This window comes from Poecilia reticulata, chromosome 13, assembly GCF_904066995.2.
Source record: "Poecilia reticulata chromosome 13, P_reticulata-male-v2, whole genome shotgun sequence".
Classification (NCBI taxonomy): Eukaryota; Metazoa; Chordata; class Actinopteri; order Cyprinodontiformes; family Poeciliidae; genus Poecilia; species Poecilia reticulata.
In genome coordinates, this window is record NC_088842.1 from 32,178,144 (window position 1) to 32,205,968 (window position 27,825).

The following is a 27,825-nucleotide window of genomic DNA, read 5'->3' on the forward strand; positions in this document are numbered from 1 at the left end:
TTTAAGGATCAGTTGGTCCCTGATCTCATGACTTGCATCAGCCGTAGCAGATAAATGTGATCTGTTTTTAGGATCAGTTGGTCCCTGATCTCATGACTTGCACCAGCCGTAGCGGATAAATGTGATCTGTTTTTAGGATCAGTTGGTCCCTGATCTCATGACTTGCATCAGCCGTAGCAGATAAATGTGATCTGTTTTTAGGATCAGTTGGTCCCTGATCTCATGACTTGCACCAGCCGTAGCGGATAAATGTGATCTGTTTTTAGGATCAGTTGGTCCCTGATCTCATGACTTGCATCAGCCGTAGCAGATAAATGTGATCTGTTTTAAGGATCAGTTGGTCCCTGATCTCATGACTTGCATCAGCCGTAGCGGATAAATGTGATCTGTTTTAAGGATCAGTTCGTCCCTGATCTCATGACTTGCACCAGCCGTAGCGGATAAATGTGATCTGTTTTAAGGATCAGTTCGTCCCTGATCTCATGACTTGCATCAGCCGTAGCAGATAAATGTGATCTGTTTTTAGGATCAGTTGGTCCCTGATCTCATGACTTGCATCAGCCGTAGCGGATAAATGTGATCTGTTTTTAGGATCAGTTGGTCCCTGATCTCATGACTTGCATCAGCCGTAGCAGATAAATGTGATCTGTTTTAAGGATCAGTTGGTCCCTGATCTCATGACTTGCATCAGCCGTAGCGGATAAATGTGATCTGTTTTAAGGATCAGTTCGTCCCTGATCTCATGACTTGCACCAGCCGTAGCGGATAAATGTGATCTGTTTTAAGGATCAGTTCGTCCCTGATCTCATGACTTGCATCAGCCGTAGCAGATAAATGTGATCTGTTTTTAGGATCAGTTGGTCCCTGATCTCATGACTTGCATCAGCCGTAGCGGATAAATGTGATCTGTTTTAAGGATCAGTTCATCCCTGATCTCATGACTTGCATCAGCCGTAGCAGATAAATGTGATCTGTTTTAGGATCAGTTGGTCCCTGATCTCATGACTTGCATCAGCCGTAGCAGATAAATGTGATCTGTTTTAAGGATCAGTTGGTCCCTGATCTCATGACTTGCTTCCTGTCCGCAGGTCGTCCAACTTCTACAACTTTGTGAAAGCCATGTTGGTGAGGAATCCCAAGAAGAGACCCAGCGCCGCCAAGATGCTCTCAGTGAGTTCAGATTCATTCATTAATTCATTCATTCATTCACCAGATTAATCCGACTGCATCACATTCACATACGCTGCAAAAACACAAAATATGACCAAATACTTTTAGTCTAGTTTCTAGTGCAAATATCTTAAAACACTTGAATTAAGATGAAAACCAACTTACAAAATGTTGATGGAAAACTTTTAGCTCCATTGGCAGATTATGGCAGATTACACATGAAATCACCCCAGGGGCCACAATTGGCCCCCATGCCACACTTTGAACACCCCTCATTTGCTGCTAACCTGCAGCTTTGTTTCCTCAGATCGTTTATTTTTCCTTTTTTTCTTTGTGCAGCATCCGTTTCTGACCCAGCAGTGTCTGAACCAGGAACTGACTCTGGATCTGCTGGACAAGTTCAAGAATCCTGAGAAACACAAGAGCTGCGTGTCGACGGAGGACGACGACATGGAGGTCTGCATCAGACGCTCAGGGATTAAATACTCCGGTCTCAGATTAGCTGATCAGCTCCTTCCTCTGAAACTCTGCGTGTTTTCAGCTGTTTTCGTTTCTTTGTGATCTAAGGTGGCGCCTCCTGCGTCGTTGAGAAGAATCCAGTCCATCAACAAACACAACCGGGCCGAGAGGACCAACTCCGACATCAGCTGTGAGAAACCCGCTGCGTTTTTGTGCTTTTAGTTTCACTTGGAAGCTTCTCTGGACACGTTTAAAACGATCTCTATCTGATCAGTCGAACAGATTTACACCCAGAGGCCGACGAAGACCGGATCCCCAAACGTAACGGTGCGATTTCAGTTCCACTCTCTTTGTTTCTCCTCGCCTGTTCTTGTTCTGAATGTTCTTAAAGGGCCGGTTGTGCCAGAATATATCGATCAAAACTGTTAAAGTATTAGTAAGTAGCTGTATCTGTAATCAATGTGTTTCTTCTAAATTCAATAATATTGATCGTTTTCTCACTTGATCAGTTCCTCCAGTTTTGCGATTGTTTTTGTGATTTTTTTGTAAACAAAATTTCAGATTTAAATTTTGCAATATTTGTGTCTAAAAATCTTACTAAGTTTTTTGTTTAGTTTCTAACGCAAATGTGTTATTACACTTGAAATAAGACGAGACTTCCTGAAAAGTAGCAAGATATAGGAGCCTGTTTAAAGTAAATAATTCCTGAATATGGATAGAAATGTAGTACATCCATCGGCAGGTTATCTCACTTATAGAAAGACATTTTTCCATGTTATTAATGAAATAATCTTCAAATGAAACTAGCATTTTAAGCAATTATAGACATAAAACTTACAAAATTATTTTAATTCAAAACTTACTTTTAGTTTTGACTTATGACAAACATCTAAAATGTTTGCATTAGATAAAAATACTTTGTGAGATTTTGTGTGTTTGCAGTGTCTCAGATCTCTTCAGTTTATTTTCAAAATATTTTTAAAATACCTTTCAGAATATTAATGCTACAACATTACGAATGAACACATCTCGTAAACAAGGCTAGCTGGATAGTTAGCAGTTCTCCAGCAAATACTGTGATGTAATAGTTCAAAAAACGCATCAGATAATAAAAAAACCTGAAAAATACGACAGAAACAGAAGATAAAGATATTAACAGCACTGGGAGAGAATAAGTTAGTTTTGCAAAGTCTATTTAAGGAATAAAAATGGGATTATGTCCAATTTTTACCTTCATTCCAGAAACATTTGATGTTTCCTTAAAGCATGTTGGGTTTTCTTTGTTTCCACAGTTAAGGGCGTCATCAGGATCTACAGGCAGCATCAACAGCCCATCCAGGTAACGAATTAATCCGATTAAATCCCAGATTAAAGCAATTTATCTGCAATAAGCTGATTCGCCTTTCGCCTCTCAGGGATCAGGACTCGGACTCGGACGACTACGATGACGTGGACATGTGAGGAAATAAGACATTTAAAAAACTAATAATAAAGATGATTGCTCGGAGGCTTTTCTTTCTACGTGTCAAGTCCAACCATTTGCAGCCTGTTACACTAACTCATGCAGCCGCGTGTGCTTTGTAACAGTATTTATCATTTTTAATTGTGCGTCTTTGATGGTTTTGAAGAGATGTTTCTATTTATTTCTACAGAGACAATATTTTACACATGAATGCAGACTCGTGGCAGTGTATGACTCTTTTGCAAGGCAATAGTGAATCTTTAAAGCTTGTATTTTAATAAACAATCTTGTTCCTGATAGCCCTTGACACACTTATGTGAGGCTAAACTAAAACTGTTTTTTAGCACTTGTTTATTTTAGGTTGTAAAATCATTAATTTTCTATTTTCTCTTCGTCCCTTCAGACCGACGATGCAGCCCACATGGTGAGACGATCAAACTTTTCTTCATGTTTGTTTTATTGCTGCACGACGATAGAAAACCTTTACAACAGAGTATTTCTTTATTTACGTGAATAAAGTCAGATTTTTATGAAAATAGACCGACAGAAAGACAGAAAATAAAAAAAAGTTACGTTTTAGCTTCACTAGAGTCAGTAGAGAAAAGTCTCGGTGTCCTGCTTCAGATTTTAATGTGTTAAAAGGTTCAGATTTTCCTTATATGTAACTTAACAAGACGATCAACATTCCTCATTTATATATTTAAATAAGTTCTTATAAAATAACTACTTTTGCCTCATATTATTACAACTTTATTCTTTTCAGTATTTCATCTTATTCTGGTAATATTATGACTTTATTGTCTTATTTTGCCTTTTTTCCTGATCATATTCTAACTTTATTCGTCATATAACGATGAGTTTTGGCCTCTGCCTGTTTCCTCCTTCACTCTGTGACCTTTAACCTTTTGGTCAACATCCAACGTCCAGCTGACTGAATGTTTCTTTAACCTGAAAAATAAAGGCTGATATTTTAGCCAACAGTTACTGCGCTCCGGCGGTTTTTTACGATGTAGATATTTCACGCCGATGTTGCGATTTATTTCCGATAAATCGTAACGCCTGCGGCTTGTTTCCAAGGCAACGACTGACCAAGCTTTCTCTCTCCGACAGTCTCATAATGCCAGAAGACGAAACTCCTCCTCCGCTTCCTCCAAAGGTGAGAACCGACCCCGACGCCGAAGACGTTTTCTCTGAGCAGAAAAAGAAAGTACACCCCGGGTTTTTGGTGTCGGTGAAAATAAACCCGATCTGGGCTTTAAATCTGGCCTCTAACGTACAAAAACATCACAATGTTCAGTTTCATTACTGAAGATTCGATTAAATACACGAATTTAACAAAATGACCTTTCATGACCTCTGGAAACTTTTTTATCTTTTAAATGACAGCAGCACAAACAACAGTTTTACAGCACAAACGTTTGACACCAATGTGTTTAAATTTGAAGAAGGTGGGAGGGACAAACTTCACTCAGCGGGTGAAGATGTGCATGGAGAAACTAAGTACACCCTTGGTGTTTTGGTCGAATTTAAGAAAAAGCAGCTAGCTTAAACTCCTCTGACGCCACGTTAGCCTGTTAGCTGAGGAAGATCAGGAAACAGTTGAGCATGAAACCCTTTTGAAGGTGAATATCAATAACCAGTAAAAATCTCAGATCATTTATCGATTTCTTTTCTTCTCTCCGTTAAAGCCTTCGGGTTCGGTCATTCTGTTGCGGGACTTTTTGTCGTTTCTGTCGATCCGTTTTCACGAGTCGCTGTTTTCGTTTAGCCCAAAGCCCGGACCAGCTCGGAGGAGAGCGTGGCGTCGGAGGACGACCGGTCGAGGAAACACGGATCCCTGTGTCCCCCTGCGCCCGCGCCGCTCATACGGACCTCCAGCGGGACGCACGTCCGACCCACACCGCACCCACGGGCGTCACGACACTCAGGTGAGCCGAGCCAATCAGAGAGGAGTAAACATCTGACAGGTGGATGGAGGGATGGAGACGAGGAAAGGAGGAGGGGGGGAAGGAAGAAAGGAAAGAGAAGAAAAAATAAAAGGAAGAAGACAAGGAAGGACATAAAGAAGGGAACAAGGAAAGAAAATGGGGAAAAAAGTAAGTTAGGAAGGTGACTCACCTCAGGTGAGAAAGAAGGAAAGAGAGAAAAAAGGAAGGAAAAAGAAGGAACTTAAGAAAGGAATGGAGGGAAATAAAAACAAAGGAGGGAAGAAAGATAGAAGGAAAAGAAAATGAAAGAAGGAAGGATAAAAAGAAGCAAAAAAGGAAAGAGAGAAGGGAGAAAAGGAAATGCATAAAGAAGGGATAAAATAAGGAAGGAAAGAAAGAACAAGGAAGCAACAAGACAGAAAAAATATCGGTTTCATTTATCGGACCGATACCGATATGTTTGAAAATGATGAATATCGTCCGATATCTATTTTGGCGTCGGTATGTAAATTCATCCCCAGTTCAGATTTAGTAAAAATGTTTGTTTTTGTGTTTTTTCTGTTTTTGTGATCTAGACCCTCCATCGTTACCGACCCAGATCCAAAACATCCCAGCTGACCCGGTTCCTCCAGAACTTCCTCCTAAAGATTTCAGAAGACGGAAACCGATATCAAAGGTAGGAGAGAAGAAGAAGTTTTCAGGAAAATCTGATCTGTTTTTAGATCAGAGATCAGCAAACTTTACAGCCTAAAGAGATAAAAAATAAACTTTATAAACGTTAAATTACCGCCTGAAAAAAGACAAACTGTCTTCTGATGAAACTCATCGGGGATTTTGAAAGAGCAAACATCTGATTTCTGATATTTAGGTTGATTAAATCAATAAGATGTTTATAAAAGCAGAAGGTGTCTGCGCATCGTTAAAAAAGCCTTAAATTTATTAATCTAAAATAAAGATCTTAAAATGTTACAGATCTATAGGATCATCGGATCACCTTTGTTCATAGTTGTTCTGTCTTTAGGTTTCTTTCCTACCTGCATTAAAAAAGGTCTTAAAAAGTCTTAAATTTGACTTACTGAAACCTGCAGATGCGTACGGGAGAAGATTAGTGCCACAGGGAGAGAAATCCCAACTTTAAACTCCAAATTCTGATCTTTTTCCCCAGATTTCTTCCATTTTTTCACAGAATTTCGACTTTAATCTCAGAATTCTGATTTTAATCTGCAATTAAAGTCAGATTTGTTTTCTGTGGCCTTGATCCTCTTCCTCAGATGCTGTGTGAGAGGTTTGCATAAAGATGTTTGTGGAAAATTATATATATAAAGTTAAACTTTAAACTTAAAACAACGAGAAGTAAAAGCATTTTTCACTCGGGTTGCAGACCGCTAATCTAGATTATTAAGTATTAGCGATAGATCTGATCGCCTCTCAGTTCATCCTGTCCGCCTGGTGAAAGTTTGCTCTCCGTCTTTGTTCCTCAGGATCTCCCAGAATGCCCCAGCCCCGTATTGAAGAAACCTCCTGTGAGTTCCTCCTCCATCTGAACTCGTTTCATAAACCGGTTTTAATCTGTTTTAATCTGAATCTCCTTCTCTTTCTGTCTTCAGGTCTATTTTAAAAAGATTTTCCACGGCTGCCCTCTGAAAATAAACTCCTCCACAACCTGGGAAAACCCGACGTCCAAAGGTTCCCGAGCCGCCGGCTGTTTCACTTCTTCTCTAAACTCTAAATCTTATGTGTCAAACTTGAGGCCCGGGGGCCAAATCTGGCCCATCAGAGCTTTTTATGTGGCCCTAAGACTCCAGATGCTAAATTACTTCAATCAGTCCCTCCAGTTTTTGTGACTGTGTGATCGCTGAAATTCAACGTTCAAAAAAATGTTACTGATCCCGAAGTAGATAAAAGCAAAAAAAATAAAATAAATATTGTATTTTATCGGACTAATGCCCGGGTCTGAGTGATGCTAACTCCCACCTGCAGGTGGCAGCATTTCTTTTACTCCACTGCTGCCTCAGTTCCTGTCAAGGTGAAGCTCACGATCGATTCGCCGAGTAAGAGAATCACATTTATCGTCACACAGAATTGAAAAATTAGCAAAATTTTTGCATTTCTTTTAAATTAGCGCCAGAGAATCTGTGATTTTGATTGCAAAAAATCACAAATAGATAATTTGATAAAATTAACCCTGAGCTAAGTTATGAAGTTATATATATATATATATATTTAGACTTACTAATATTTTCCACATATATTAAAATAGATAACGTATAACCAAAAGTTATTTCTAATAGTAATAATAATAATAGGGCTGTTGTAAACAATTATTTTAGTAATCTATAGATTTTTCTTACGATTAATCGAGTAATCGGATAAAAACAACTATGAAATAAAATATTGGTAAATCTTCCATAACACCAGTGTTACTATCGGATATCAACATCAGTCTATTTTTTCCACCTTTGAGCTTCCCTACCAGTTACTTTTTTGTAGACCGGGGGAGCAACACGGGATATTTACGGCTCCTCCGTTCAGAAACTCATCTACCAGCCATGTTCCGCCTCCCGTTTGTTCAGACCGGGATGATATCAGTTTATTGTGCGGTTCGTCCGTAAAGCTGCTCTGACCCTGTAAGCATCAACCCTCAGCCGCCCGCCGTGTTCAGTCTCTCCGCTCACCTGTAAAAATCCTCCTCAGCTTCTTCCCGCCGTTCAACCAGCAGCTCCGGAGCAGAAAGGCTGCCGAACTCCCGGCATCGCGCCGGTCATTTTAAGGATGTTTATTGGTCCCACAAAAACGATGAAAACCCGGAATTATCACCAATCAGTAAAATTGAAGATTGGACGTTATGCCGCTAACACGTAGCTTCCGTCAACAACTCAGAGGCGGAAGTCAGAGCTCCGCGCAACGCAAATAATGTTCCGGCTGAAACACGGTGCGCTAAATGATAAAACATAAATTAACGAAGCTTCGAGGCAGGTCAATTTTCCTCGAGGAGTTTTAATAATCGAGGTACTCGAATCACTCGAGGAATCGTTTCAGCCCTAAATAATAATAAATCAAATTTATATAGAGATTTTTAGGACTCAAAGATGCTTTATAAGAGAAAAAAAATGATTAAATCTGAATTTGTTCTAATTTTGAGTTTGAAGCGTTTTATCGACACTTGGCATCTGAGGAATGGAAAAAAGACATACAGCAAATAGTATTAAAAATCTGTATAATTGTAGAAATTTAAAATTTATTGAATGTATTTTGAAAATATTATATAAATAATGATGAATGGTTATTAAATAAGTACTAATACAATTTTTTTAAACAGTTATGAAATCAAAGATGGACTCTCCAGTCTAAACAAATTTAATTTTAATAAGTCTTTACTGAACGCAGCTTTTTGTTTTATTCTACCAGTTTAGAGGGTTTTAGAAATGCTTTCTGGCCAACCGGCCCTTTAAGAACATAGGTGATGTTTGTATGTCCCAAAATGTTTACCTTCCTCCTCTTCCTCCTCTTCGTCCTGCAGAGCAGCACCTGATCATGGGGGCCGAGGAGGGGATCTACACCCTGAACCTCAACGGCTCCGAGGCGACCATGGAGCTGGTACGGTCTGCCTTAAATGCCAAACATTTAAACCGAATCAGATGTTTGAACTTGGTGCTTGTTTCCTCTCTTCCAGTTATATCCTGGGAAATGCTCCTGGGTTTACACCATCAACAACGTCCTCATGTCTGTGTCAGGTAAATAACGAGCTGGATAATCACAGCTGTTCAACTCAGATCAGTTTGGTTGATTTATGCAGCAGGAATTCACAACACGTGTCAACTCCAGGAATTTTATACAAAAATATCATTTAAATTCAATCAGACAAACTTACTAATGTTTTCTACAACAGCTAACAACATTATTTCTAATAACAACAATATGTATTTTTAAGACACTCAAAGATGCTTTGCAAGAGAAAAAATAAAATAATTCAAATTTTGAGTTTGATGCTTTTTAGCGACACTAGGCATCTGAGACATGGAAATAAAAAACGTTTTTAAGAGCAGTGCATTAAGCTCAGTTTATTAATCAAATTAATTTATTTTTTTCTGTTTGTGGAGTTTAAAGTGTGTATTTAAGCACACTAAGTTATATTTGGTGTTTGAACTATTAAAATAAGCAATAAGCATTTAAGCTTTTCCATTGCTAAACAACACATATTTACTGATATCTTTTGTTTGATGAGTAAAATTATATTATTTTTTTCTATATTACATTTAATTAATTTTTACAGTGATAAATAAAATACATAAGACATCAATATGAATATTTCTAAAAAAAATTTTTGTTTATTTAAAAGCTCATCCCTTAATTTTCACCCAACTTTTTCATCGTCATCATTATTATTATGATTAGTAGTATTGATTGTAGTTTTTTGTTAAACCTTTCTTTACTTACTGCAATAAATTATAAATTAAATGTGAAGCCATTGAATAAAATAATCAACTTAGCATCTCAATCATTCATTTTTTTTCACAGGGTTTTACAAACAGAAAGAAAATATTTCAGGGTTTCCGAGCCTAAAATAAACAAAAATGTGAAAAATGCCAAGTGAAAATCTTACCTGAAATAAAATAAAAAATACAATTCCTAAATTCCCCAGCTGGCCACAACACAGAGGAGAAATTAGTTAAAACAAAATGGCGGAAAACCCCAAACAAACAAACTTAAAAAAACTTTCAAACAGAAAATGTTTGATAATCGCTCATTCTGTTGGAAGCGCTTTGCCTCCATCTGGTGGTCAAACTGTGAACTGCATGCAGTTCATGGACATTAACAACGGGCGAGAACATTTTAGTAAATAAAATTAACCCTTAGCTAAATTTTATGTATATATATATTTATGTGTATAGGCTTGCTAATGTTTTCAACTTATTATATATTAAAATAGACAACATGTAACCAAAATTACCAGTCATTTATAATAATAACGATAAATAAAAGCTTTTTTAGAAAACTCAGATGCTTTAAAATAGAGAAAACAATTCATAATTCTAAATTTATTCTGATTTCGAGTTTGAAGCTTTTTAGTGACTCTAGGCATCTGAGGAATGGAAATAAGAAATACAGCATATAGCATTAAGAATCAGTATAATTGTAGAAATAGTCAATTCAGTGAATGTATTCTGATTATGATGCCTTAAATCAAAGGACATTACAAAAATAATATCTAAATAATGATGAATAAAGTTATTGTATAAGTACATACCCCAATAAAAAACTTCTTTTTTTTAAATTGAAACAGTAAAAAAAACTTCTGTAAGAGAAAAGCAGCAAAGGGATATTTCAGTTATTAGCTGTATTTAAAACCAATAATTGTTCAAAAATATATGTTGAAATTCTCTTTATAAAACTGATTTCATATTTCAAAAGTCCTGCTGGAACTGTACAGACACCGCATTTAAAACACTGTAATGAATATTTTTACAGAATTTGACTCAATTTCAACATTTTGTTTGAGCAAAAGCATCAATAAAATAATTAATAAACTGGGATTAAAAGGTTTTTCATTCCTGAAGTGTCTGGTGTATCTAATTAGCATCATAGCTATATTTACCCTAATGGTGGGTGAAATGTTCCCATTTCTAATCTCTAATTAACTTACAGCAAATACATAAATAATAACATTTTGGTAGAATTTAAATAAATGAAATCAGCCTTTAAGGGGTTTTAACCATCAAAGCTGCAGCCTCAGCTCCTTTCAGCTGAACTTTGTGGATTTTGTTAAAGGAAATTTCCTCTAAAACTGAATAAAACTGATTGTTTTCCAGGTAAATCGTCGCAGCTTCACTCACACTCACTAAAAGAATTATACGAACAGGCCAGGAAAGACCAGCGGATGGTTCCCTTACCGACCCACAGGCTGTTGTCAAGGTAACGGGGGGCTTTGTTTCAGCCGCCGTTTCATTTCCCAGCGAAAAGATGGAAGAATTCGCCTCGCTAAAACTGTGTTTTGTTTAGAAAATGTCCGGTGACGAGCAAAATACCGGATACCAAGGGCTGCAAGACCTGCGCAGTCGGTGAGCAGGAAAACCCGCGTCAGTGCACAGAGATCTGGATTTTATTTTTATTTAAGTGTCTGTAAAGACGGATTTCAGATTAAAACTCCAGAGCTGTTTTTGTTTTTCCAGGGGGAAACCTGTTCCTCTGCTGCGCTCTGGACGCCAGCGTGGTTCTGCTGCAGTGGTACGAGCCGATGCACAAGTTCATGCTAATCAAGGTACGAGCTTTTAAAAATGAACCACATGAACTCAGGAGACGAGCTAACGAGGGTAAAAATACGACTTTTAGAAAAGTTTCCTTTAAGGTCAGACAAGGACGGCAACTAACAATTATTTTAATAATCTATTATTCTAATGATTAATCGCTTATTCTAATGATTAATCGTTTATTCTAATGATTAATCGCTTATTCTAATGATTAATCACTTATTCTAATGATTAATCGTTTATTCTAATGATTAATCGCTTATTCTAATGATTAATCACTTATCCTGACGATTAATCATTTATTCTGACGATTAATCATTTATTCTGACGATTAATTGATTTTTTTTTTTAAATGTGGCTCATTCTGCATATTTTTTTTATTGAACCACTTCACCTTTTTATACAGTATTAGAAATTTAGTAAAATATTTTTTCAAATAGGAAAATAAACATTTCATTGCCTAAAACCCAATAAAATAACAATCCTTTAGTGAACACTTGATAATTTGTAGCAAAGGATGCATCTGCAGTTAAAAAATATTAACGTGAAAAGTCCAGCCCTTTTTGTCGACTTAGCATCAATACAGCGAAGAGCTAATCTGTAATTTGATCAATGATTTGATGCTTAGTAGGAGATTTTGACAGCATTTGAACCAGCTGAAGCTGAAACTACTACTCGATGAGTTCTGGGTAGAAAATACTTACAAATGTTTATTTTTTAAGCACTTTGCAACTGAGGAATAAAAATGAGGAATACAGTAAATATTATTAATAAGCAGTGTAATTAAAGTAGTAGTAAATCCTATTAATGCATGTTGATTATGTGAAAAGCCTCCTTGTAAGTCAATTTTGTCTCATTTCAAGTGAAAATCGGCAAAAAAAGATTTTGTTTTCGCAGTGTGACGATTAATCGATCGCAAGCTAGTCGAAGGTTATTTGAATAATCGATTAATCGAGTGAATGTCTGAGTGAACGCCGTCTCCCTGCCTTGCAGCACTTCGACTTCCCGCTGCCCAGCCCCCTGCGGGTGTTTGAGATGGTGGTGCCGCCGCTGCAGGAGTACCCCCTGGTGTGCATCGGCGTGTCGCGCGGCTGCAGCCCCAGCGCACCGGTCAGCGTGGAATACATCAACCTGAACTCCAACACGTCCTGGTTCTTCAACTCCGGCATGGGTGAGCCGCCGTTCCCCTCGGGGCGTTTCCCAGCAGCCACTGCGTCGAGTCGCTGACGCCGTTTCTGTCCCCACAGAGAAGCCTTGTCCCGACGTCGTCCAGGTCAACCAGCTGGACGGAAACTCGCTGCTGGTGCTCATGGACCGTAAGTCCCACTGTTACCGTAGCAACACTAACGACATAACAAAAACCGGAATAAATAAAAACAGTAACTAATGGGGGAAAACTAGAAGTAACATTATGCAATTATTGATGTAATATCCTTCGTTTTTGCTTCTATGAATCTGTTTATTAGTCTTTTTTTACCCAAACAACCAGCTTACGGCAATTTACGGCACTCCGTACTGCATAGCCCTCAAAATGGCTAATCTTTCGCAGTATTTTCTTCTTTGTTACTTTTTTCTTCATTTTATTTTTTCTTTCTTTCTTTATGTTTTAGGGTTTTTTTCTTTTTTGTTTGTATTGTCAGGTATTTTCCTTCAATCATTTTTCCTCAAATGTTTCTATTGTTTTTATTTTTTTATTCTGTTTTACCTGAAATTATTTTGTTTTATTTATCTTTATTTTTTTTCTTTCTTGTCCTTTTTTACTTTATTTTCTTTTCTGTATTTATTCATTTTTTCCTGTTTTTCTATTTTTCTTTTATCCTTTTTTCTATTTTTTAATTTTGATTTTTCCTTTAATTTACTTTTTATTTCACTTTTTCTTATTTTTTTTTAAATAATTTTTCCTTTTTTCTTTATTTTTTGTTTTCTATATTTTTCTTTTCCACTTTATAATTTTTTCATTCTTTTTTACTCTTTTTCCTCTTTTCATTTATTTTCTCACTCTTGTGTGAACTCTGGTGGGTAGATCCTCAGATCCTCCGTTTGCCGCCTCTGTAGCGTCTTAACTCCTGCTTTTTCTGCAGGGTCGGTTCAAGTCGTCAACCTGGAAGGAGAGCTGAAGACGAACCGACATCCACCCCAGGAAACCATTTTCTCTCATGAAGTTGAATCTATAGGTGAGGAAAAACCATCAATCAGCTGATAAATACTGATCAACTGAATGATTAACTGTTATTATTCTCATTGAATGGCCTCCTGTTAGTCCCATGCAGATGTTCTGAACTCCTTCATTATGAACGATTATAATTATCAAGCATATTAAAAGTACATTTTTGCCTGCAGTGTATTTTGAAGACACACTTTTGGCAGTTTGGCGTCACGGCTGGCAGAGGAGAACGAAAGGTTTCACTGAGGTTCTGGACGAAATGACGGATCACAGGAAGATCTACAGGATAGTGAAGTCAGACAGGTAGGCTGCTCACCTGCTGCTCGCTCAAGTCATAGAGTCAGTGAGGGACGGCGGCCATGTTGGTTTCTGTTTATGTCAATGATAGTCTAGTTTTCTTTTCTGATAAATTTGCAGAAAGTTCTACATTTCTGGGTTTTTCTGTCAAGACGCTGAGTTCGTTCATGGGAAATTATTTGAGCTTTTTTTTATTTTAGCTAAATTTAAAGGGCTCTGAAAACTTTCTGAACCCACTGAGCATTTTTATAATAACTGAAGGCGACTTAATAACTCGGTTGTGCTATAAAGTGACTCTGTTTGCCTGGAAACACATAATATCTCCCCTTCAAAGAGCATTTCATCTGTTTCTTTAATTATTTTTTACAGTATTGTTCTCATTTGATTTTAAATATTTATTGCGAAAAAGAAACACAAGATATTTTAGGGTGTCTTCATATTTTAAGTTCAGTGTTCATATTGGTGCTTGAATCCTTGAAAATTGTGTTTTCAGGGTTTGGAAAGTTTTTGATTTCTGTATAAATCCTTGAAAGTTCCTGATATTCAAACTGCTCAGTTTTGTAATAAAGTGCAAATCTAACGTTTGATTAAAAGCCTAAATTTTGATAAAATTACTCGGTTCAAACCAGATATTTTCATGCGCTGAATAAATGTAATTTTTTTCTCACCGTCTGAAGTTAAATCGGAATAAACTTTTCTTATTTTAGGACAGTTGGGATCACAAAAATTATTTCTATTTGCTAAATGCCAGAAAATTTAGCAAGAACTCTTTTTTTTTTTCTTTGTTTTTTTTGTGACTTTTTCTGTATTTTGTGTTTCTTTGCTCTTGAAATAAAGGTTGTCTTCCATTTCAGCAACATTATTGAAATTGGCATTTCTATATAAATATATTTTGTTACATTTTAATTTACCCAGAATATTTTCACAAGACTGTTAATATGATAGTGAGTTGAAACTGTGTTCTTTTTAGATCATTTTTGTTGTTTTTATCTGCAGAGATTGAAAACGCACCTTGGAAAGTGTTTGAATTTTGCAGAATGAGGCGTGTTAATTAGTTTTAGTTAGTTAAATCTTTTGTTTTGTCCTGCAGGATGGTGGTGCTGGAGACGCGTCAAGTCGAGGACCAGCTCAGACTCTCCAACCTTTATCTTCTGGAAGTCGCTGAGAACTACGTCCTGCTGCCCTGACGCTCCGCCGCGACGACTTCCTGTTTCCCAGAAATCACCTGGAAATAAAAAAACAGACAAAAAACAGCAGGCAGAACATTTGTTGAACATTTGCTGCGACTGTCCCTGTATCTTATCCTGAGGCAGAGGAGGAAGCGACGACACGAGGAGATTGTTTGCAGCTCTTCTCCCTCGGTCAGAGGGAGCCTGCTCTTTATTTATGCTCTTTTCCACTCTGAGACGCCAGAGTACTGAGAAAACCCTGAAACCGAGTGAAGGAAGGTCCGACTGCAGCCTCCTTCCTGCACAGTGTTATTGATCACAGCCTGCAGGGACTGACAAAATGGCTTCCATACGTTTCCACAAACAAGCTGCTGTGCTGCGTTGTGTGACCTGAGCTTGTGTGTCAGTGTTGCATCGTGTGTGTGTGTTACTGCCGTTACACTCTAATAAAGGTAAATAACACAACATGAGGCTGGCTGGGTGTCATTTCAAGGGATGGGAGAGGAGCCGTATGGAGCTAAATTAGGACCACAAAGTTTGTTAAAAAAAAAAAAAGCTGAAAAAAAACCTTGAATCTGAATAGTAGTTTTGAACTTTTATAAGTTTAAATGTTTTTCAGTTTCAATTCTTTTTTTCAGTTTAAAATCTCTTTTTTAAAAAATTCGGTTTCAAAATTTATAGCTCCAATTTAGCTCCACATTCCAGGAATTGATAATATTCTCAAAATTTTCTTACTCTAAAATTTAGATTTTTTTCTAGCAAATTTTCAAGTTTTGAAACTCAGAAATTGCAAATATTTTTTCTAGAAAACCAAAAACCTATGAGATTAATCTAAAATTCTGGCATTTTTTTATTTCTCAAATTAAGAAATTCCCACGTTTTTTTCTCAATGTTTTTTGAGAGTAGCAAAATAAAATTTTCGAGTTTTTTCTGGCAAATTTTTAGACTGTTGGATCTCACAAATTTCAAAGGTTTTGTAGAAGTTTTTGGAGATTAATTTCAAAATTTTCGAGTTTTGTCCAGCAAATTTTCAACCTTTGCAACTCAGAAATTTTCTGAGTTTTTCTAGAAAATTTCTAAGTTGAATTAAAAAAATTCGGATTTTTTTTTTTTTGTGGAAATTTTGGACTTTTCAAACTCAGAAAGGTCCAAGTTTTTTTTCTCAAAATTTTCTGAGATTAATCTCAAAATGTCAAAAAAAAAAAGATTTCTAGCAATTTTTTCACTTTTCAAACTCAGAAATTTCCGGGTTTTTTTTCTTAAATTATTTTCTGTCAAATTTTGGACTTTCCATATATTCGCTTTACTAGAAAATTTGATATTTTTTGGCGGACGTTTACTCTTTTTTCCTATCAACAGCCCTAATGCGCCGTGGTTTTTGTTGTTTTATTGTATCCATGTGTTTTAATTGGACCGCGGGTTTCCCAGCTGATCCGGTTCGGTGCCACTGGGTGACCCAGCCCGGATGTCTTGTCTCTATCCGCCCTCCCTCGGACCACCGACGCAGTGCCAGGTCCGACCAGCAGCAGCAGACGCACCGCGCCTCACGCACTCCACGCACTGGAAGCCAGCGGGAGGATGCTGCTGCTCGCACCGGCTCAGAGAAGCTTCCTCCGCGGGGTTCGGCTGCAGGCGGCGGCGGCGCGGCTGTAGGATGCACCGGACCGGACCGGGTGTGGAGCGGGCCTGGCTGAGCTCGGCTGCTGCTCTCCTCCATCACCATCAGTCCTGATTCGGTTGTTTTCTTTTATTTTTTACTCCCATCGCAGTGTTTTTATTTCCAGGTCAGAACCAGTGTTTCCTGTGCGGTCGTTTGCACTGAAAATGGCCGGAGATGGCGGCGCTCTGAAGGATATCAATGAGATTAAATCCCAGTTCCGGACCAGAGAGGGCTTCTACAAGCTGCTCACCCTCTCCGACTCGCAGCAGCGGGGCGGCCTGCCGCGGGGCCCGACCGCCGGAGCCACGCTGGGGCCCGGCGCAGGACCCGGGCCGATCCCCGGAGCAGGGGTCGGGCTGCTGCAGGGGCCCGGGGCCGCCGCAGCCTCGTCCTCCTCCAATGCGGCGGCCAACTCCTCCCCGGCGGGCTTCCTGCCGCCTGTCCGGGTCTCCATGGTGAAGCTGCAGCCCGAAGACCCGAGCGAGGAGTCGGAGCGGGTGTGCTTCAACATCGGCAGGGAGCTGTATTTCTACACCTACACCAACATCAAGAAGGTGAGCCTCCGGTGCGCCGCTTTAGCCCAGCCTGCTAACCTGCTGGGCGCCGAGTTTCAGCCAGTTTTCATCGCGGGGCCTCCTGGATGAGGGGCGACCAAAATGGATGCAGAGTCCGAGGAATCTGCAGGAGGGCCCCGGTGATGCTGGAGGAGCAGGAAGCGAGCATCCAGCTGAAATACTCCCCGCAAACTCACTCACTGGCTGCGTTTAAAAGAACCGCAACAGAAGATAGAAAATTAAAATTTCTTAATGGATACAAGAAAATTTAGGAAAAACTCCTAAAGGTTTTGGTACGGAGCCCCTAAGGGGACATGGAGAAAAAAAAAGGGAAAGAAATCCCGACTTATTATCTCGAAAGTCGGGATCTCGAGATAATAAGTTGGGATTTCTTTCCTTTTTTTTCTCCATGTCCCCTTAGGGGCTCCGTACTTTTGCGCTATAGGATGAGGTGGTTATTTCGGCCGTATTGAATTACATCTATCTATCTTAGTATTGTGGAAAACTGTAATGGGAACACTTTTAGCGTGACACAAGTCACGTGATCAACATCCTTATCTTACTACTGGTGGAAACGACAAAGAAGACGACAGGAAGTAGCAGGAGGACGATGGTTTGTTTTTGCAGCTGGCTCCACCAGAGCTCTCACAAACTGCGTGTCCATTAACCCTAAAATTGAGCAAATTTATATGAAGAAAATAAATTTGCTAAATTGAAACACTGCAATTTTGATTAAAAGCTTTTAATGCTTTTAATGAGGTGGTTTTTCAGCCGTTTTGGAATAGACTTATTTTGCAAAAGTGCAATAGAAAAAAAATTTTCCGCAGGAGATAAATCCATCATTCAACCATAGCACTCATCATCTATCAGCCAATCAAAGGAGACCTCGATGTTTATTCAGGTGTGGAAGCGACAAGCCCCGCCTACTTGGGAGCAGCTACTGTAGGTATGCTGCGTTTTGAAGAAACAAACCATCATCGTCCTACCACTTCCTGTCTTCTTCGTCATTTCTGCCAGTGGTAGCATCCAGCTGTTGAAAGTATTTCCACTGCAGTTTTGTAAAATACATCTATTTTTATATGACAGAAAAATCACCTCATCCTTAGACCTGATCTGAAAACATGGCTACTGGATGACAAATTGTCCAAGAAGTTATTGCAATAAATGATAATATTGTTATTTTGACACCATTTTCACGTAATATAATAATAATAATGCAAGAACAGATTCTCACTAATCAATAAACTTTAAATTTTTAATGAACATTTAACACTGGAACTAGAAGACATTTAAATATCTAAAATAAATAAACAAAACAACAGTAACAGGAAATAGAATGAATTATGAAGTTTCTGTAAAATAAGGCTCCAAAGCTGAAGACTGAAGATTTTTATCATCCAGTTTTTAGCAGGAAGAGGAAAACGATTAGTCATGCAAATTGAAATTATTGAGATCGTTTTTATTTATCATGTAATTAGTTGATTTATTTGGATTATTTCCGAGAGCAAAAACTTTTTTTTAATTAGCTAATTTATTTTCACAGCTCTGTGGTCAGTGGCTTTGCAGCTGTTGTGGCCAGGAGTCTGACCTCAGTGACCTTTCTGCCCTGCAGGCCGTGGACCTCAGTAAACCCATAGACAAGAGGATCTACAAGGGGACCCAGCCGACGTGTCACGACTTCAACCAGTACTCGGCCACGGCGGAGAGCGTGGCGCTCATCGTGGGCTTCTCCGCCGGCCAGGTCCAGTACCTGGACCCCATCAAGAAGGAAACCAGTAAGCTCTTCAACGAGGAGGTACGACTTCTGTCGCATGGATTCTGTTTTAGGAGAAATCTAGTTCTTCTAATAGATTTCTAGTTTATAAAATCTACCGTGTGAAGCTTCTTCTTCAGACCAGCCACTGACAGATCAAGGTCAAAATCCCCTTTAAGACTCTGCACTGCAAAAACACTAAATCTGACCAAGTAGTTTTGGTCTAATTTCTAGTGCGAATAGTAACTTAAAAGTAACTTTTCAGTATGAAATATGAGCTTTTTTTAAGTCAATAATTCCTTAATTAAAAGCCAAAAGCTACTTGTTCCATTGGCTGATTATTTCACTGATAACATGACATTTTCCCATGTCAGAAGTGAATTAATCAACTAAAACTTTTTCATTTACTGGATGACACTTCATGACAACATTTACAAAGACTCCTTCCTGTTCATTACAGTGTCACATCTTATATGCATAAACGGTTCCCAAAAAACATTTATGAAATAACAGTTACATACTTTTCACTCTTTAATCTGTGTGTATTTTCATAACAAACAAACTTAGTGGTATTTCCTTCCTGTCTTCCAGAGGCTGATCGACAAATCCAAGGTGACGTGCCTAAAATGGCTGCCCAAGTCGGAGAACCTGTTCCTGGCCTCCCACGCCAGCGGTCACCTCTACCTGTACAACGTGGATCATCCGTGTGGAACCACCGCTCCGCAGTACTCGCTGCTGCGGCAGGGCGAGGGCTTCGCCGTCTACGCCTGCAAGAGCAAGACGCCGCGCAACCCCCTGCTGCGGTGGGCCGTGGGCGAGGGCGGCCTGAACGAGTTCGCCTTCTCGCCAGACGGCGTCCACGTGGCGTGCGTGGGTCAGGACGGCTGCCTGCGCGTCTTCCACTTTGACTCGATGGAGCTGCAGGGCGTGATGAAGAGCTACTTCGGCGGGCTGCTCTGTGTTTCCTGGAGCCCCGACGGGAAGTACCTGGCCACCGGCGGCGAGGACGACCTGGTGACCGTCTGGTCGTTCGCCGAGAGCCGGGTGGTGGCGCGCGGCCACGGCCACAAGTCATGGGTCAACGTGGTGGCGTTCGACCCCTTCACCACTTCGCTGGAGGACGACGAGCCGATGGAGCTCAGCGGCAGCGAGGAAGACCTCCACCAGGGGGCGCAGAATAACTCCACGCACTTCGGCCGGGTGCGGACGAGCAGCACGCTGTCGCGGCTCTCGCGGCACAGCTCGAAAGGCGGCGGCTCGCCGTCCGTCACGTATCGGTTCGGCTCTGTGGGTCAGGACACGCAGTTCTGTCTGTGGGACCTGACGGACGACGTGCTGTACCCCCGCCTGCCCCTGTCCCGCGCCTTCACAAACACCTTCGGCCCTTCGCTGCCCAACTCTGGCAGCGGCGGGGTCAACAGCAGCTCTGGCGGCGGGATCGGAGGCGTGGAGGGGCACCATCACCCGCCGGGCGCCAACACCGGCAGCGCCAACCCGCCGACGCTTCCTCTGCCGCTGCCCCGCTCCCTGTCCCGCTCCAACTCCCTCCCCCACCCGGCGGTGGCGAATGCCTCCAAAGGTCCGGGCGCCTCCGAGGGCGGCGGCGGTAGCGGCGGAGGAGGGGGAAGCGGCGGCGGGGGCAACAGCGCCCCCTTCAGCATCGGCCGCTTCGCCACGTTGTCCCTGCAGGAGCGCAAGTCGGACAAGTCCGGGAGCGGCGGCGTGGAGAAGGAGCACAAGCGTTACCACAGCCTGGGCAACATCAGCAAGAGCAACGACAAGATCAACGTTGCCCCCCGCAGCAACCGGCTGGACGGCGCCAAGGTGCTGGGCACCACGCTCTGCCCCCGCATGCACGAAGTGCCGCTGCTGGAGCCGCTGGTCTGCAAGAAGATCGCACACGAGAGGCTGACCGTCCTGGTGTTCATGGACGACTGCATCATCACGGCCTGCCAGGAGGGCCTGATCTGCACCTGGGCGCGGCCGGGGAAGGCGGTACGTCTTCACGACCAAACACTGCAACCAAACAGGCGTCCAGTTGAAGGTTCCTGCAGATCTGATGTGAAACTGGAAATGTTCCCTTGAGGAGTGGAGATTCTAACAGAGCATTAGAGCCGCTGTAGATCAAAACTGGAGTAAATTTTACATTAAAAAAATATTTTCTTGAAAAAACTTGGAAATTTCTGAGTTTCAAAATTAGAAAAAGTTGCCAGAAAAAAATTGAAGTTTTCAGATTCAATTTTTATAGAACAAGCAAAACACTTTCAACTTTTGAAACTCAAACATTTCTTAGATTAAGATCAACATTGTAATTTTTTAAAGACATTTTTCACTTTTCAAACTTAGATATTTTCTTGTTTTTTTTCTCCAAAATTTCTGAGATCTGACTTTTTTTTTCTAGTAAATTTTCAACTTTTCCATCTCAGAAATTTTGATTTTTTTTTTCTAGAAAATTTTTAATCTCAAAATTTGATTTTTTTCTACAAACATTTTTGAAGTCTTTTCAAATTTCTCTCTATTTTTTTTTGTTCAAAAAGTTTCTGACATTAATCTAAAAAATTTTTTCTAGCAAATATTTTACTTTTCCAACACTTTTTTTGTAGACAATTTTACTAGAAATGTTTTGACTTTTATATTTCAAATTGTTTTCTATAAGATGTCTGCAGAACCGGCTGCAGTTTAACAAGGAATTAAAGAATAATAATAAAAGTTTAGGCCTTTATTTATGTCCGATCTGCAGCTGATTCGGGTTTTCTCTCTTTCAGAACCTGACAGCACAGAACGGGAACTCTCCCAGTGGAACGGTGGTATAGCTGGAGGAGAAGCTTTGCACTCATCCCTCCTCCTCCTCTTCTGTTCGACGCCTCCTTCCTCTTCTTAAACCTCCTTTTGGGGCCAACGACCAGAACCAAACCCTCGGCGTCTCTGATCGCTGAAACTCTGACCCTGACTCCTGGACTTTCTCTGAAGAAAAATCTCATATTTATTTCCGTTTTATGCAAAACTTACAAGTCGGTATTAGAGAAACGGGGTTATGTAGAATAGTTTGGAGCTGCTAGTGTCTTACCTGCAGCAGACGGGAGTCAGAGAGATTTCAGGTGAAACTCTGACAACAGGAACCATCCAGGAATTATGACTGAAATCCTTTAAATGCTTAAACTTATGTTGTAAATGTGCTTAAAACTTTAACTTTTTACTATAAGTTGGATCTGTAGAAGTCTGCAACCTTTCAGACGTAAAGATTTATTTGAAGTTTTATCCCTGGAGGAAGCCGTTTGTATGCAGAGAACATCTTCCAGATGAGATTTCCCCTGACTGTCCAAACACCTGACTGCTGCGTACTGCAGGTTAGATACTGACTGCTAACACAGACACCAGAAAAAGAAAGTACACCCTCTTTAACTACTTAAATCCAACATCAGAAGGGGAGAAACACATCAGGTTCAACACTGTCATTATTTATTACACAAAGACGAATCCTAAATATACAATCTGTGTGGTGAAAAAGTAAGTACACCCTTTGTTTATAGGTGTTTCAGCTTGGTGCTGCTAATCAAATGCAGAGAAGCGATGGAGCAGTGGAAAACATTTTAATCAGCTGTAAGGTCACTTCAAATTCAAATCCCTCAACACACAGAAACCCCGAATGTCCAACTCAACCCTACAGGCTGCAGGTAGCATGCTAAAGGTCAAAGTTCATGACTGGATGGCTCTAGAGTCGCTTGTTCCTGAAAAGAAATCGCAGAATGAGTCAAGTTGGCCAAACTGCATCTGACTGAACCTGAAGATTTCTGGAATAACGACTTTGGTCAAATGTAGGGCTGAAACGATTAATCGGATTCATGGTGATTAATCAACGTTTGAAATAAACTAACATTAGTAATTGATTAATCATTAACTGACGTATATAGTATACTGCTAAAAAGATATTTACCTAAAGAACAACACAGTCAGAGCATTAAATAAGTCAAAACTGTACAAAAAGTAAAAGCATTTTGGATTCAAGATCAAGAAAAAACATATTTTTCTGTAAATATTTTCTACCCAGAATTCCTCAAATCATTTTTCAGCTTCAACATTGTTCAAATTCTGTAAAACAAACAAAAAAGATCTCATATTAATCATTTGTGATCCAATTATTAATCTGTTAATTCAAAATATTAGGGGCTGCACAGTGGCGCAGTTGGTAGAGCTGTTGCCTTGCACAAGAAGGTTCTGGGTTCGATTCCCGGTCTTTCTGCATGGAGTCTCCATGTTCTCCCTGTGCATGGTGGGTTTTCTCCAGGTACTCCGGTTTTCTCCCACAGTCCAAAAACATGACTGTCAGGTTAATTGGCCTCTCCAAATTGTCCCTAAGTGTGAGTGTGTGCATGGTTGTGTGTCTCTGTGTTGCCCTGTGACAGACTGGCGACCTGTCCAGGTGACCCCGCCTCTCTCCTGGAACGTTAGCTGGAGAGGCACCAGCAACCCTCCTGACCCCACTGAGGGACAAGGGTGCAGGAAAATGGATGGATAGAACAGATTTTTTCTAGAGTATTTTTTTAGCTGCATTTTCATCCTTTCCTAAAAATAATAATTTTAAGAATTCTGCTATTGGATCTTAGGCTCCAAAATGTTTGTTTTCTTATTTTCATTTTAATGTATTTCTGATATTGTATAAAATAATCTTTGGTGGTTCATAAAAAAATCTGCAGTATGTGCCAATTATTTTAAATCTAATTAATCGTCAAAATAGTTTTTTTTAATTTTTATTATTGTTGTTTTCAGCTGAAGTTAAATGAAATAATGCTGAACATGAAGCACAGTGAAGGAGGAGTGATGCTCTGGGCTGCAGTTCTGCTGAAACAAATCTCAAAGTTTCTCCACTGAGATCAGATGAAGTTAGGTCAAGGGGTGTACTTAGTTTTTCCACATATAGTTTTCTCTCTGTGGAAGTTCGGATGTTCTCCCGGTGCAGCTCAGCGTTCTCTCTGGGAACTCCAGCTTCCTCTCCACAAAGAATATAAAAGTCTGGAGAGTTAAAAGAGGGTGTACTTTCTTTTTTCTCCATGTTTTTGACGAGAAACGGTTAAAAAGTGACTTTGGGATCATTTTTTTCTGGGTTTTTTTATATTTTTCTCCTCCATCTTTGTTTCTGATTGAGCGTTTCTCGTTTAGGCTGAGCTGGATTTAAATGCTGCAGCGTTCAGGACGAATTCTCCGCCTTCTTTCTGCTCCTCTTCCTCAGCAAAGCCTCGGCTTCATCATGCAACAGAGCCACGGTCGTTCCCTTTATTTATTTTTGCCACAGGACTGCGTAGTAATTTATACTGTAAATATTAAAAGCTCTATAAATGCAAACGGGAGAGAATGACTCTGCAGCGACGGAGGAGAAAAAAACGAAGATTATTAATATATGAAGAAGCTTCTATTGTACATAAAGTGACTGTCTGCTGTTTAGGGAGCCTGGAAACGTCACTGTGTTTTTATTTGGTGTTTTTGTCGAAGCGGTCCAGGTTCATCCTGCACACACACACACACACACACACACACGAGCCCATCACGGTGTAGCATCACTGTCACCTGAACTGCCTCTTGCAACATTTTGCACATCCAATAAATCCACAGTGCACAGCTGCGAGCGTTTGGGGGGAAACGTTGCTTTGGAGAAGGAAAAGGAAACCTGGAAATCTGAATCACTTCTGTTTGAATTTAAGATGCAGTTTAGAAGCCTTAAAGGGAGCCGGCCAGAGACATAAGCAAAACATGCCACAGCTTAGCGGCTCCACACTGAAAAAACACAAAATATGTCCAACTATCTTTGGTGTAATTTCTAGTGCAAATAAATAAGACAAAACGGTAACACTTTATTTGAAGGGGTGTGCATAAGACTGACATGACACTCATAAACAGAAAGGAGTCTTTATGAATGTTTATGACAGTTGTCATGAAGCGTCATTCGGTAAATAATGACACTTTTAATGCAAAGTTGCTCTAAAAGTTTCTCTAAAAGTCCATTAAAATGCCCAACTTTGCATGATTTTGTAAATTCTGATAATTTAATGCAAAGTTGGCATTTTTAATAGACTTTCAATGCAACTTTTAGAGCAACTTTGAATTAAAAGTGTCGTTAATGACACTTCATGACAACCGTCATAAACATTCATAAAGACTCCTTCATGTTCAGGTGTTATGTCATGTTTATGACAGTGTCTTGTGCACAACCCTTCAAATAAAGTGTTACTGACAAAACTTACAAGTAACTTTTCAGCAACATATCAGTTATTTGAAGTTGCAGAATGTAAATTCTATTTTAAAAATGTTTTTGATTTTTACATTTTTGTTGAAACCTTCTCCATGTCAGTTTATGAGACATAATTTGTGAAAAAATAAAATAAAATCAAGCTCCTCTACCTTCTCCCAGTGCTTGCTAGAAACAACCAATCAGAGTCAGGTGGCGGGTCTTAGCGCTGTCAGTCAGGCTTTTGTGCATCTCTGCTACCCTGAGCTAGCAGATTGTGTTGTCAATGCTAATGCTAGTTATCATAGCCACTGATGACAGCAGATAAATAGTTTTCCTATAATGGTGAGTTGTTTCTCTGCCGTTAGCACATTTAGCAACGAGTACATGAGGTTAATTGACAGCGTTAAACCCCTCCTCCTGGCTCTGATTGGTTGTTTTTGGTGGTTTTCTTCAGAGGCCAATAGCATCTCAGGGAGGAGGTGAAGGAGGTCGACCTTCTCACAGATCATCTGTCTGATGACAACCTGTTACAACATGGTGACAGTTTTAGCAAACATGTAAAATATTCAACTTTTATAAAAGTTACACACTGCAGCTTTAATATTGATGAAAATGTTAAAGTTTATTGTTGAGCAAGAAAAAAAAAAAAAATCACAGTAAACTAATTTATGTATTTTTAATTTAGTGACTTTTGTGACCCTCCAATTGGCAAAAAATATGCCACTTTTGGCCCCAAGAGTTTGGACACAAAGACATAACATGGGAAACATGTATGGAGGTATTTTAGGTGCAAAAGTATTTATGACGGTAAAGTTGCGGAGAGAAATTCTCTAGGAATTTTGTAATTGTATATTTTTTTCCAGTGTTTCACAAATACAAAACAATTACAAAGTGTAATTTTTTTTTTTAAGTGTAACATAAAAAATACAGTTAAAGTCGTGTATTTAAGAACTTGGAAAGGCGTAACTGCTGCTTTGCTTTTGTGAAAGACTGAAAAAATCTACAATTGAATTTTTTTTTCTCTGCAACTTCAACTTCTCAGTAACAAGGCACAAATAATTTTGCACCAAAAATACTTCCATAGATAAAATATTGTGGAAACAGTATTATGGATTTGTTGACTTAAAACAAGCTCCTATTTGCTGAAAAGCTACTTGTAAGTTAGCTTTGTCTTATTTCTAGTGTAGGAAGATGTTTACTGTAAAAACTAGGGACAAAATACTTGGTAAGGTTTTGTGTTATTGCCGTGTTTGGCCACCAGGGGGCAACCAGGAGCACTTGAATCAGGGTTTTCATAGAAACTCTGGAAAACTCTGGAATTTGATTCCAGTATTTTCCAGGTTTGGATAAATTTGGGAAAATAAAACAGGAATTTGCAGATATATTTATATTTTCAGACTTTTATTCCTTAAAATGCCTATTTCTCCTCTCGTCTTTCCTCCGTCCTTCCCTCCTTTATGTCTTCATTTCATTTATTCTCTCTTTTTTCCTCCATATGTCTTTCCTCCATTGTTTCCTTTTGTCCTTCCTTCCTTTCCTTGGTGTCGTTATGTAACATAAAGTCACAAAGCAGGAAACAGATCAGAGTCAAAGATTTGTGTAGAATTTAAAAGAAGCCCAGATATTATCAGCCACTTTAAATATAATCTTTTTTTTTAATTTTTTTTGTTAAAAAATGTAAAAGATCTATTTAAACATTCAAAGAACATAAATCATCAGGTTGAAAGTTTAATATTATTTTAAATTATGACCAGATTTGAAGTTTCTGCTGCTTCAGTCTGAGCCGGAGTCATTTAGTGAACGATGCAGAAAAACTAAACAAATCTTTTACTTTCAATTTTCCGCTTGTACATAGAAGAACAAACACAAACATTAAGCTCTGGAAAATTAAGTTGTCCCTTCTAAAGCTGATTTATGTGAAGTGGTAGTTATTTATCAGTCTGTTAAACAATCAAGCAGACATTGGAGAGATCTGTGTTCACACAGCAGGCAGATAAACACGAATCAGATGTCCGAACAGCCACCTCTACGACGGTGTATTGGGCCGAATTAAACCGAAAACAGGAGTCAATTTCTGCAATTTCATTTAGCAGAAAAAGCAAAAACTTTTCTGATCTCCGAAAATCAAAAATATTCTAAAAAAAATATCTCAGACATTTTTTGAGAAAGTTTGAAAACTTGAAAATTTGCTTGGAAAAAATCTTGGAAATTTCTGAGTTTGAAAAAAAAAAAAAGCAGAAATATTTTGATTAACTTCAGAAATTGTCTGGGAAAAACTTAAAAATTTCAGAATTAGAAAAATTTTAAATTTCTAGAAAAATTTGACATTTTGAGATTTGGCTCAGAAACTTTTGAGAACAAAAGTGAAATTTCTAACATGGTGAAAATATGATAAAAAAAAATGAACTCCCCCTTTTTTCTATACGACAGCCTAAATAAACCAAATTATTGCTGTTTATTTTTTTTACTGTGTAACTTTACAAACGGCAGCCCACAAAACGGCCGGATTCCTGGGTTAGTTTGTGATTCTGGGTTAATTTGTGCGTTTCTCGTGTTTGTTGTCGAAGCTCGGAGCTCGGCTCAGAACTGGATCGTGGTTCTGGAGTGAGTTTTAAATCAACACCTTTTCACATCATTGAAGGCAAACGACATCCGTCTGGGTTTCTGCTACCTGCGCAGTTTTTCTTTTAAAACACTTTGATCACAAACACTGTCAGAATAAACTGGATTATCTCGTC

General features: G+C 39.3%; 2 protein-coding genes across 5 annotated transcripts in view; both read left to right on the forward strand.

Annotated features, from left to right (window-relative positions):
* Positions 1-15,362, forward strand: part of map4k1 (mitogen-activated protein kinase kinase kinase kinase 1) — a 51,235-nt gene extending 35,873 nt beyond the window's left edge. For 2 of the 3 annotated variants that reach the window (XM_008426664.3, XM_008426666.3), the window contains exons 11-32: positions 1,089-1,170; positions 1,510-1,626; positions 1,738-1,819; positions 1,904-1,956; positions 2,922-2,968; positions 3,045-3,086; positions 3,495-3,515; positions 4,202-4,247; positions 4,860-5,019; positions 5,595-5,695; positions 6,501-6,542; positions 6,627-6,705; positions 8,540-8,616; positions 8,693-8,753; positions 10,830-10,932; positions 11,020-11,096; positions 11,190-11,278; positions 12,261-12,438; positions 12,515-12,583; positions 13,349-13,441; positions 13,608-13,734; positions 14,819-15,362. In XM_008426664.3, the coding sequence (XP_008424886.1) occupies positions 1,089-1,170; positions 1,510-1,626; positions 1,738-1,819; positions 1,904-1,956; positions 2,922-2,968; positions 3,045-3,086; positions 3,495-3,515; positions 4,202-4,247; positions 4,860-5,019; positions 5,595-5,695; positions 6,501-6,542; positions 6,627-6,705; positions 8,540-8,616; positions 8,693-8,753; positions 10,830-10,932; positions 11,020-11,096; positions 11,190-11,278; positions 12,261-12,438; positions 12,515-12,583; positions 13,349-13,441; positions 13,608-13,734; positions 14,819-14,915 (1,843 nt within the window). In that variant the 3' untranslated portion in view covers positions 14,916-15,362. The remainder of the gene's footprint in view (positions 1-1,088; positions 1,171-1,509; positions 1,627-1,737; positions 1,820-1,903; positions 1,957-2,921; positions 2,969-3,044; positions 3,087-3,494; positions 3,516-4,201; positions 4,248-4,859; positions 5,020-5,594; positions 5,696-6,500; positions 6,543-6,626; positions 6,706-8,539; positions 8,617-8,692; positions 8,754-10,829; positions 10,933-11,019; positions 11,097-11,189; positions 11,279-12,260; positions 12,439-12,514; positions 12,584-13,348; positions 13,442-13,607; positions 13,735-14,818) is intronic. The other variant, XM_008426665.3, reaches the window with a different exon arrangement.
* Positions 15,363-16,272: 910 nt separating this feature from the next.
* LOC103475215 (WD repeat-containing protein 20) lies at positions 16,273-27,825 on the forward strand. Of its 2 annotated transcripts, XR_535308.3 has the most exons (5): positions 16,273-17,111; positions 18,724-18,906; positions 19,456-20,859; positions 21,630-22,211; positions 24,022-27,825. XR_535308.3 is itself a non-coding variant. In XM_008426662.3 (4 exons), exons 1-4 carry the CDS (start codon positions 16,722-16,724, stop codon positions 21,675-21,677), a joined length of 2,025 nt encoding a protein of 674 aa, XP_008424884.1. In that variant the 5' UTR covers positions 16,273-16,721; the 3' UTR covers positions 21,678-27,825. The 2 variants fall into 2 exon arrangements, 1 of the variants encoding a protein (XP_008424884.1); XM_008426662.3 differs by having other exon boundaries at positions 21,630-27,825.